The sequence below is a fragment of the Xiphophorus hellerii genome, chromosome 4 (assembly GCF_003331165.1).
Source record: "Xiphophorus hellerii strain 12219 chromosome 4, Xiphophorus_hellerii-4.1, whole genome shotgun sequence".
NCBI lineage: Eukaryota > Metazoa > Chordata > Actinopteri > Cyprinodontiformes > Poeciliidae > Xiphophorus > Xiphophorus hellerii.
Window position 1 is genome coordinate 11,722,123 of NC_045675.1, and position 12,564 is coordinate 11,734,686.

A 12,564-nucleotide genomic window follows, 5' to 3' on the forward strand; every position below is an offset into this window, starting at 1 on the left:
AGAATCTGTAGTATCTTTTACTCGGGTACCCCTAAATAAAACCAAGCATTTAGAGGTTAATTAATCAGTAAATAGTTAACCTGTGTAATTTATTATAGGTATAAATTCAACTGTTCTGTGAAGGCCTCACATTTATTTAAAAACATCAGTGAACAAACAGCATCATCAATTAGAGAACCAACCCAGTTCTCCATAATAACTCTAGAGGAGCTGCAGAGACCCAGTTCTCTGGTGAGATGAAGTTTAAATAGCTGTTATCCATACGCACTACAAATGTGATCGTGATGTTTGCCCAGGTTGTGTTGGAGACAACGCAATAACATCAAAGAAGGTGTTTTCATCAGATTAGACCAAAATTAAACTAAATAATTCACAAAATTCAATGATGAATGGGCAAAACTGAGACAGACATGTCTCAAGAAAACCTCAAGAAAGAGTTGAGTCATTGGTGTTGAATATAAATTATGATCACAATTTGCTGAATTATATCCTTTTTTTAATAACAATTTCTCTTTTCTTTCACTTAACAATTATGTCTGCTGTTTAAAATCCCAAAAAAATAGATATACGTTTGTGGTTGTACTGTGACAATATCTAAAAGTGTTCCATTGCTAATTTTCAAGGCACTGTAGAAAAGATTTAATGACCTTTTCCTTGCCAATGGATTTGCATGTTATATTTTAACAAAAGCTGACATTTCAAAATTCTCAAATGTTTGTTTCAGGTCACATGGTCGCCTCCTTTGATTCCTAATGGAGAGATTCATGGATATGAAATCCGTCTCCCGGAACCCCGAATCTTTCATAACACCAGCAATTCTTTGGAGTTCAGTGTCACCATAACAGACCTTGTGCCGTACACAAATTACAGCATCACTGTGCTGACATGTTCAAATGGTGGAGGGCATGTTGGTGGATGCACAGAAAGTCTTCCAACTCCTGCCTCCACATTACCTACGACACCTGAAGACCTGGCACCTCTTTCAGTCGTGCCAGTCAGTGAATCTTTTCTGGCAATTTCCTGGCAACCACCAAGTCGGCCCAATGGACCAAATATCAGGTAAAATTTATGTCTGTAATAATTCAATTTACAGACTGATATCATATTTACTGATATCATGTTGTGGATTTTGAAAGGCACGTTCTGGAGATGTTCAGTTGCTGCTGAAAAACTCCACGCAAAAAGGAATAAACACATTAACAAGTCGCTAACAAAAGTACCCTACTAATGAGCTAAGTGTTGCTCATTCATAATCGGTGTTTGCACAGCACTAATGCACATTCGGGTCCACTTTGTTCACGTCCTGTTCGACTCTGCCTGCGATTAGGCCTAAAATAAAGGACCATTTTCTTAGCAGGTGATTAAAATGCATGAGGCTCGCTCGCTCTCTCTGTTCTGCGCTGCTCAGCTCTGTGTATGTTTGTCTAAGTGGGTTGGTTAAAAGGCGGCGTTAAGCCCTTCTCTTCTGATTACAGCAGAAATTAGCATCACTGTAGGGAGAGGAAAACACAAAACCCGCAGAAAAACAGCGACTGGAGAGGCGTTGGGAGGGATGAGATACAGCAGAGGCAATGAATGGAGATGATGGAAAAACAACACAAGAGGAGGAAATGAGTGATAAGAGTCAGCTAAAATTCAGTGTGGAAGTTTGAGTGTGTGCATGTCTGAACGGCGCACTGGGTACAGTCTTTGCGTGTTGATGGATTCCTGAACATCAAACTGTGTGTTTGTTTTTCTTTTATTCAAATCTTCCCTCTCAGATACAAGTTGCTCAGACGTAAAACCCACCAGCCCCTGGCCGTCGCCATGGTCCCCACATTAGCAGCCACTTCCCCACCCCCCTCCGAAGATCTCCATCGCTGGTTCCGTGTTTACTCCGGCACCAAATTGTTCTATGAAGATAAAGGCCTAAGCAGGTGAGATTACTGGAATGAGCTCTAGAGCAAATGGCAGCGCTGCAACAAACAGTGTGTGCAGAGCCGATCGGAGAGTGACTGCTGATGCCGATCTTTTAATACCGCTCAAAGATACATTAAGCAAATATCCCAAAGAATTAAATTGTTTTTGTTTCACACAGTGTCCCTTAATCTCAGTCCGCCACTTGGTTGCAGTTTTTTTTTTTTATCCTTGGTGAACTGCTCTGGGTCTTCTATGTATCTTATGTACCTATTTCAAAATCACCTGACCAACATGCAGATTTGTCAGCTCCTCCCATGCGCAGGGGGAAAAAAGGAATTTTTAAAAATAAAATCTCACTTAAGTTTTCATTATTTAATTAAAGGTGGGAAAAATTGCAACTAAATTTACATGAAAATTAAGTATATATTTCTCTTCATCCATCTTCACTTCTCTTTAACCCCTAATTATAATCCAGTTCAACAGTTGCTTTCAGAAACAAATTAATTAATACAAGGACAAAGCTTTAAAAATGGTGAAAACATTAACATTTTTTTGTATTTTTTCCTATTGTACTGAGCCTGGTTCTACTGGAAGTTTATCCTGATAAAGGGGAGTTTTCATTCCCACTGTTGCCACATGCAGGCTCATGAAGAGGTATTGCTGCAAAGCTAATTACTCAGTCCACTAAACTGGTTGTCACTTCATGTTTTTTCTGGAGGAAAGGGAGACTTCTGCTGCAAAATCAATCACTTAATGCAGATTTTTTTTCTGTAAAAAGCCATGAGACGACATTTGTTGTGAATCAGCCTCATATAAATTGACTGAGTTGAACTGAATTCAAACTGAAAGACTGACTTCACTTGAAGACAAACTTATTGTGACAGTTGAGGCATTAATCAAAAGAATCATTTTGTCTCTTCACAGATTCACCCGTTACCAGTACCAGCTTGTGGTTTATAATGACGTGGGCTACTCTTCAGGAAATATTGTTACTGCAGTGACCATGGCAGGGGTTCCCCTCAAGCCTCCTACTTTGTCTGCTCATGCTATCAATCACACAGCTGTACAAGTCGACTGGAATAAACCTTGTAAGATTACCCTCTCTGTTCATAACACACGTCCTCAAACACATGCCTTTACGGATCAGCTCATCAACACATCTTAGATGATCGAACAAAAGCACAGATTTATTAGTTTTTGCAAAAACATCACCAGGCACAATATACGACTTTAACATTATTCCCTATGTAAGACTTATAGAATCAAGTTTAAGCAGTAACACAAAACTGTTGACATAAGTAATGACACAGATATGAAAGAGACTTTTATTGGCTTATACATCATCTTGAATTCCTTTGTCAACTCGAACAGCATGATACATACTCCATGATTTGTTGCTTAATCACTGCAGCAAATGGTACATAATCTGGCTCTAAATTGTGGGACTCCACATTTTTGCTATTGACATTTGTTTGGGACTCCCACTAATCACTTTTTTAATTAATCATTAACATTTTTGGAGGGTTAATGTGAACAACTACCTTTTCTCCAAAAATCACAAGGAATTTTTGGGTGTTTATTGTGAGCCAGTCTTGCTGTTTATGGGATGCCTCAATAGATGTCAAAACCTAGATGCTGTAAAATGTAAAATAGTCTCCAGGTTCTGTGAACTCCAGCATGACAAAAGTAAGTTAAATATGGTAGTTATTATTAGTGCATTTAAAGATAGAAGGCTCAAAAATTCAAAGCGTTGTGAATATTAGATATGCGACGACTAACCTGGAAATGAACACAATTAAAATACACAACACACAGGCAGACACACACACAACCTCTGAAGAATGGAGTTAGGTGCTGCTCCACACTTTTTTGTGAAAAGTTTAGGAAACCAAAAAACATTAATTCATAAAGGTTTTGTCTGAAAAAATGCATACTGATTAATTATTATTGTCAGCAACATTATTTGGTTTTACATTAGTTGTGGCGGCCCAGTTTTTTTTTTTTGTCTTTTCTAGTCAAATGAAGGTCAAAAACATATACAATAATTTCTAAAGTAAAAGTTTGGATTTAATCCCAGTTTGAATATAAAGCTTAAATGCTCATAGAACATAAGATGCATTTGAAACTTGCATGTGAATTGTTGAACTAAAATTTTAGTGTCCTTCATTTAACTCTGTTCTTATGTACCTAAAAATCATATTAAAACGTTTTGATACAAACACTTTCACAGTAAAATGTTATAAGAAAATTATAGAGAACTACATAGAACCGTGAGAGGGAATTTTTAGCTGAGCCCCCAAATTTATTATTATCTTGTGTTTTTCAGCTCTGCAAGACCTGCAGGGAGAGGTGGAATCATTTTTTCTCACAGTAACATCTTCCGAGACTGGTCCAGTGATGGCTTATGGTCCTGATGTCACGTCGACTGTAATAGGAGACCTTTGGCCCAGCACCACATACCTGATATCACTACAGGTGTTCAATGGTGCACACAATACAACTAAATCAAGTGGTTTATGTCACCACTGCTGATGGAGGTAGGAGAAAACAAGAGCATGAAGAAATATTGACTGATTTAAAAAACTTCAACAACCCTCTATTTTAACATGATGAATATCCACTGGCGCTGGTGTAATCACATTTTATTTGTGTACATACAATAATGAATCATTACATCCATGAGAGGTGTTCGGGTTAACATGCATTTCTCTGCTACATTGTGCTTCACAGGGGATGTTAAACACATCATGTAGTGAGGCATGAAATCAATACAAAGTGTGTGTGAGGCTGATTTGAGGTGCTGTAAATTGCTTGTTGGCACCATGGACAAACACACACAAACTGCACTCATGCTATCTACATTTCAAACTGGATGAAAATGCCTTTTTCAACACCCCAGAAATTCTTTCATAATGAAAAAAAGATTCTGATTAACTCTTCAGTCTTTATAAAAGATATTTTACACTCAAATTGAGCCATTTTGCAGTTCTAGATGTATGATTTTGTTTATAAAGTTTATAAAATGACTTATGCAGGATGCAAAATCAAGAACTTTGACAAATAATATTGGGTTGAATAAGAATCAAATATATAAATTATTGGATATATTGATATTTTCCAAAAAAGTTTGCAAAACGTATTAAACAGTTATGCGTACTTTTCATTTCTCTTAATTGCTTATCCCACTCTGCCTCCATATAATCGTAAATCTTGAGCCACTTTCTGCACTGTTATACTGTATTTATGTCTTCACTTCCCTCTCAGTGACTCTGGACAGACATCTCTTTTCTCTCTGCGCCCCTCACCGTTCCTCTCCTGTCTAGGTATATCATATGTCACAGGCCTCCTTCTTTCTCTCTAATCTGAGCCGTATAATAAAAAGTGCATTAAAAACATTAGAAAATCATTAGGTGCTAAAGGCAAAGCATGGCTCGTTTAACTGAGAGGGCTACTGAGGTAATTTCATTATTTTACAACTATGAGTGTGCACACACACATACACCTAAGAGGCCTAATATATTTTAACTAATATAGCTCAACCCTACCAACCATCCTAACGTGGCCTGCAATCTATAGGGCAATGCTAACATCAGAGCTAATTGGCAAGAAAAATACACGTGTGTAGAGAAGGAAGCTCCGCAATCAGCATTGCACAGACAATGCCATTCTGCAGTAAATGAAATTTAGGGCAGGAAATTAATTAAGTTAACTTCTCATAGCCAACCCCATTTTTACTTAGAATAATACAAGAGGTCTGTGCGATTACTCTTTTCAGACCAACGGTCCTCACAGATCATTTACCTCATTTATTTGAGCTCCTCTCTCTGTTTTGTTTTTCCTTAAAGCTTCATTTCTGAACATAATTTCACATAAAATAGCTTTCTTTCCACCTCAGAGTAAAATGTTATTCATTCTTTAAAGTTACTGAATGGTGAAGTACAAGGCGCAGCTCCTTGCAAAAAAATATTAATACCAAACTGATGAAAGTTTTTCAAAATGTTTTACAAAGAAAAATTGGTGATATGCACTTATAAGAGTAAATACTTTGTTGAACCACTTCTAACTGGATGGTCTTTTTGGATCTCTTCCACTTTTCCAAATGTAGAAACTACCATTTTTGTCCACTTTGAAGTCTTGCTACAGCTTCACTTTCGGATTCAGGTCTGGACTTGTACTGGACCAGTTCTGACTTAATGAATATAGATCTTGACCATCCCATTTTACCCCCAGCTGTGTTATTTGGGCCATTGTCCCAAATACTTCTACTTCTACTTCTGACAAGCTTTCATCTAGTATTGTACTGCAGTTAGCTCCATCCATTTTCCCATCTGATCTGACCTGCTTTCCTCTTGGTGGAAAAATATTATATAATAAAATCATTCAACACCATGATGCAGTCACCACCATGTATGCCCAATGTCATGGTGTCTTCAGTGTGATAAGCATTGTGCACTGTTAATTTCCTGCCACAAACAGCATTCTGCACATAGGCAGGAGAGTTGATTTTTGCTCTCATCTGAATAAGCCACCCTCTTCTACATGTTTAATGTGTTCCCATTCTGTAGACTTGCCCTGTTTTGGGCACAACTAATAATCATATTTTCAAGAAATTCTCCCTCCGAAGTCTCGACTCTCTACAGATCCATGTAGCCATGGACCGTGGCTTTCTTCTCTTATTAATACTGTCTTTATCTGACTTGTCAGTTCAGGTGGACAGTCATGTTTTGGTAGGTTTAGTTGTTGTACCATACTCCTTGAACAGTGCCCTGTCAGATGTTCAAAACTGTTTTGCACTTAGTTTAACTTACATAACTTTGAAGGCAGTTGGTTGCACTTGATTTTATTTTTAGGTATCAGGGCAAATAGGGCAGACATTTAGTGCATGCCTCACTTTTAAGATTTTGACTTAATATTTTTTCTCTCACAACTTTGTGCCACTGTGCTTTTCTATCACACATCCCAATAAAGTACAATGTAGTTTATGGATGTACTGTAACAAAGAAAAAGTTAAATGGGTATTAATACTTTTACTAGGCCCTGTAGAATCGGTGAATCCTCCTTCTTTCACTGGTGTATCTGCTGGTTCAGACCAGAACTGCTGGATTTACTGATTCTACAGATTCTACCAGATCATTTTTGGTATAGTCACCTCTTATTTTGTCTCATGTTATTTTTTTTTCCATTGAATTGCTTTTTTATGTCTCCCTCTTATGCCTCTCTCAGAGCCAGAAGGGATGTCTGCCCCTGAAGTGGTTCCAGTAAACAGCAGCACTGCACGTGTCCTCTGGTTCCCTCCTCATCGACCCAACGGAGCAGTTACTGGTTACGGCATCTACGTTGATGATCGTCTTCATGGCAGTGTAGACAACAGCTCCGGTTCATACCTTCTGGGGGACCTGCTGCCTTTTACAGTCTACAATATACAAGTATTCAATCAAATGCAATATAAAATAGAAAATTTCAGCAGTATAATTTTTATGTCATCTAATATAATGTGTATTTCAGGTGGAGGTGTGCACAGTGTATGCATGTACTCTGAGTAATATTACCAGAACAACCACAGTAGAAGACCTGCCAGCTGATCTGCCCAGCCCGAACGCACAAGTGATCAGTCCCAGGTAATACAGGAGTGCACTATGAGTATTGTTGCTCTTTTCCTCTTAAACTTGAGCGCTACTTTACTTTACGACAGCAATTCACCTTTATTATTTCTGGTTATTGTGTGAAAATTCTAATTACTACTTAGTGAGTACAATTTGATGGATATAATGATGAGTGTTGGTGTAAAGTATGTTTTGTTTTATTTGTCGGCCCAATAGTGCAAAATACTTTATGGCTTTAATTTTGCAACTTCCTGTCATTAGGAATATATTTAAGAATTATGCTAATAATTTGGCATTCAAAGTAAAAATGTGTGTGCTGTTGTGCAGCGCAGCGTGTAAAGGAACATTTACTTTACAAATGAAATAAAATTCTGGACATATTTAATAATATTTTATCTATCAATCAGGATTATTTAACTTTGATTTTGAGCAATTTCACACTAAAAAGGGTTTCAGCCTGTTCATTCTGTGCCAATCTTCACTGCAAGTTTGTTTTTCCAGGATAAAAACAAATTCAAAGTTTTGCTACAAATCAATTTATTATCTAATATTTATTCTTGGCTGATTTTTATTGTCTTAAATAACCAGTAAAATATTTGTATTCATTCTTAATATTTTTTGTAGCAATTGAGCTAAATTCACCCTTTTTTTACTCCTTTTTTCCTTCAAATCAACACATTTTCATCTTATCCTGATGTGGAATTGACTTTACTTAGTCTTCAACAAACATTCATTATAAAATCACAGGACATTTTTTGACGCATTTCAGGATTTTGGTTTTTTTGGGGGGAATTTTGAAAATAAAAATGCATGAAATTAGTAAAACTGACTGGAGCTGAATTTGACATCAGTATAACATAAATGTCACTAAAAAGAACACCTAAATGTCATGTGTAATGCTTTACATCAAGTGAAAAACTGAAAATTATTGCAAACCATTTTTCCATGCTGATTTTTTTTAGGTTAGGGTTTCTGGATGCCCAGGATGCTCTGCAGGTTGTAACTGTGTGTTAGAACACAGATCATTTCCCTGCTAAAATGTCAGCGTTAAGAAAGGAAGAAAATCAATACTGTAAAGTGTATAAAGATACACATACCTTGGTACTGTAGCTCAACTTTGTCAGACATTAGCCATGCATGAATGCATTTGTGTTTGAAAGTGTGTGTGACTGCATGTGTACATTTGTGAAAATGGAGTGTGAAGGAGACACTTACTCCTGCCTATCACTCTCACTTTGTTTTTGCTTCCCTCCACCTCTCCTCTGACAGAGTGGTGAGATTAGATTGGGCCCATCCGGGCAGACCCAGTGGGATCATGCTGGGCTACGAGGTTTTAAGACGGACCCTTAGATCATGCACCGATAGGTCAACAGGGGTAACACCGTCCTCTGACAGTGCCGGTGGTTTAAGGTTTAAATGTTCATATCTGCAGTGTCCTGTGGGTCACAGCGTGTGTGGGACTTCTTGCTTTCATCCTGAAACACAGGTATATGATTTTATTTTTATCTTCTACTATTAAATTTAAGTTATTATTTCAAATACACTGTAAGGATATGCTGACCACAGTAAAAAGATAATTAAAATGCAAATAAATACAGATGTAACACAGGTCTAAAGATTTTTCTTTATGATGCAGTGTATTTTCCTTAATACAGAGCCACAGACAGTATTTTATTTCCATATGCTAATATGATGAACAGTTTTGAAAGTGTAGATTTTTCTATATAGATCTTCAAAAATAAACTTTTCCCCCTTGTATATGCACTTGTGTGTTAAGCAGATATGCTGCAATGGATTACTACACACAAGAAAGTCACATCATCATTGCTGTGATGAGCTTTATTTTGGTTGGGATAATTCCTCCCACCCTGTTTGCTGCAATGGCAAACTTGTCCCATCTCAGCCTAATCATCAGTGCTGTGGAAGATACTATGTTCCTGTAAAAAACAGTATGTTACTTTCTTTGTTTGCACCAACATCTGATTAATTATCTTCCACTTGGTTTGAGTCTAGTCTTCTCAATGCTGTTCAAGTCTTTCCTTCATCTGTCCTTGTCTTTCTAGATGAATACTGCTGTCCTGACCACTTGCAGGGCCGGGTCTCTGTGGGGCCCGGTGACAGCTGCTGTGGGGGGGTTCCTTACTCCATGACAGGCGGCCAGCTTTGCTGCAGTGGGAGACTGCATGATGGCTATGGGGTCCAATGCTGTGGAGGCAAAATCATAGATGATGTCTTGGTTTGCTGTGATGATGCTGTACATACATATAAACCAGGTGCGTGGCAGAGGAAACCATACATGTAGTCCTATAGAAGCAGCAAAAGTTGCAAAATGGGTTGGGATTCCACTGAATATGCAACTACCTAGACTTTTCCCCAAAATAGTTTGCTAGTAAAGTGCTTCACTCTTAAGTGCTGTGCTCAAAAGACCGTTTGTTTGGAAAACTAGTTATTGTGATGCAAAAAAGAGGTTTTGTCAGGGTCAAATTCCTGGTGGTATCTTTGTGTTTATGAGAGTGAGTGGATGAGAGAATTAGGAAGAAGATGACAAACGATAGAAGAGAGGATAAGAATGGGTTGAGAGGTAGACACATGGTGCAGGAACGTGGGGTCGTTTCCCTGTCCTCCTCTCCCGCAGTGTCCCAAAGCACCCAGATACCACGGCACAGATGGGACTGTGCGTGTGTCTATGTGTCGGTGTCAACGTACGTGTGTGTCATTAGACATCTTTGTCATGGCAGATGATGATGAAACGCGCTCAGGATGGCACCATTGAGGGCACTGCCAAGCACACAGCAGGAGAAATACACACTCATTCTTTGTCTCACACACACTCATTGTCACACACATACACATATTAAACACACAGTCACACACACTCGAAGTCAACAGGGTGCCCTCGGCAGGGTTTGCCTTGTGTTGAATGCCAGATAAAGACACGTGGACTCTATTCATCACCTATAAACAATGGCCCCATATGGGCAGGCTTATAGTATTCCATTAGCATATCAACCATACTTCACGCAAGCACACACACAATTACAAGCACACACAAGATCTCTGCTTCATCAATTTACTTATCACAAAATAAATGCATGATTAGACAAACTCTACAAGATTTCCTTTTTTGATTTCTTGTCTGTTACTAGATTTTCCTGTTTAGTCTCTTGATAGACTGTAGATAAGACACTATCCTGGAGAATCTTCCAGTTTTGTCTTTTTTCTAGACAAAGTTACAATCCTTTGACCTCTTCAGTTGATTGATAATGTTGTTTTTTGTTCTTTTCTTCTCCTGAACCACATCCTCTTTTCTTTCTTGTAACTGAGCAGTCTCTATGGTCATCCTTCACTTGAAGAGGCCTCCCCAGGAGTGCATATGCTCCCCTCCATCTCCGCTTTTTCTTCTTCGTCTTTGACTTATTTTTCCATCTCATTTTTATCTTTGATGTCACCTTTGGTTTTGTCTAATTAATCAGTCTGTTCTTTGCTTGGTCTCTAACTCTTTCTTTCTTCTTCCATATTATCTTCTTTCTTGTCACCCTCCCTCCTTCTCATTCACTCATCAGTCATTAGCGTTAGCTTCCCTATTGAGAGCATATGGTATGATGGATTGTAGAGCTAGGAGTGCTAGCAAGGCTAAGGGCCATTTGCCGGGTGCTATGCACAGTCGGGGAGCACTGTGGCTAGCTATGCAACCTCAACCCAACTCATCGGTTTCCAAAGAGTCACACACACATCATGCATGCAGCCACGCTACAGCAGGATAGTTTATTTAACCTTGGCATCACTTGCACTCACTACTCTGTCCTATTTCATCTGAAGATAATTTGTTTACTTTTATGGGAAAGTAAGATTTTTAAAGCTGAGTTGGTGCAAAGTTGAGGAGAAAAACCTGCACAAACAGAATTCATTGAAATATTTACATTGTGCAAAAAATACAAATTTAATTGCAAACAACAAGAAACGGAAGATTCAAGAAAACGCTAAAGAGAACTAGCGCTAGCTAGTAAATATTTAAAATACCAGGATAAAGGAGGGTTAAAGTCAGTAGGGGTGAGAGCTGGAAAGAACAGAATAATTGTGAAGAGGTAGATGGAGCAGATTAAAGGAGGAGTGAAGGGTATCCCATTGTGCCCAGCTGATAGACTAGGTTAGGCTGATGTGATTATGGGGTCCCTGAAGTGCGATCTATCACACATTACCGTCCACACTGTCAACAACCATACACACACACTGCAGGGGAACAGCAATGCCAGGAGACAGCTGTCTGGCAACAGATACGCATACCGGCTTGTGCGCACATGTGCACATGTACACAAACACACCAGTATTCATATCAACACAAAACCGCAGTTAAATATAAACACACACACTTGTAGGGAAACATGGATGTGGAAACCTTCACGCTTCCAGGGTAACAAATCTAAACTCTGTTTTATTGAGTTTCATCTTTATCTTAATTTGTTTTAAATCTAACTTTGAGATTTGAGATTTCTAGTATCGAGTCTCTCCTGATATCTTTTGAGTTTGTACCCATTTAAGAGGAGTTGATTTTTTTTGCTTTCAAAATCACCTTGAAAATAGTCCTACATGTTCTTCTTATATGGTTTGAAAATCCATCTGCAGAACTAAAAAGCTGAAATCAAAGTTCATAAACCTTAAGGTTATCTCCTCTTGTTATGAGGTGTTTCAATATGGTAAACTCTATGACTATCTCTCAAAGAGTATCTTATTTTAATACAACATTGGAACCAGTATCTTCATATAGCTTAGCAGCATATGCTCTAAAATAAAGGCTGGTATCCTGCATGTTTTAGTTCTCATCCTGGTTCAACACACCTGGATCAATTGATGGCTTGTTAACAGGCCTCTGCAGAATATTCAAACGCTGAGGAGGCAGTAACTACCACCAGAGAGAGAACTAAAACCTGGAGGATACTGGCCCTTGAGGGTTATCGTTGGACACCCCGTCTGTAAAACCCCTATTTGCACTAACTTTGGACTTGATAAAACACATCAACACAATCAAAGGATATTGCTTGCCAAATCACTTCTTCTGGAAACT

At 38.3% G+C, this 12,564-nt stretch overlaps 1 protein-coding gene across 1 annotated transcript in view; it reads left to right on the forward strand.

Annotated features, from left to right (window-relative positions):
* Nucleotides 1-12,564, forward strand: part of ush2a (Usher syndrome 2A (autosomal recessive, mild)) — a 191,874-nt gene that overhangs the window by 111,157 nt on the left and 68,153 nt on the right. Inside the window, 10 exon segments of the mRNA XM_032560862.1 lie at nucleotides 725-1,059; nucleotides 1,761-1,916; nucleotides 2,824-2,987; nucleotides 4,226-4,407; nucleotides 4,409-4,436; nucleotides 7,123-7,325; nucleotides 7,405-7,517; nucleotides 8,772-8,988; nucleotides 9,283-9,451; nucleotides 9,566-9,775. Of these exon segments, the coding sequence (XP_032416753.1) occupies nucleotides 725-1,059; nucleotides 1,761-1,916; nucleotides 2,824-2,987; nucleotides 4,226-4,407; nucleotides 4,409-4,436; nucleotides 7,123-7,325; nucleotides 7,405-7,517; nucleotides 8,772-8,988; nucleotides 9,283-9,451; nucleotides 9,566-9,775 (1,777 nt within the window).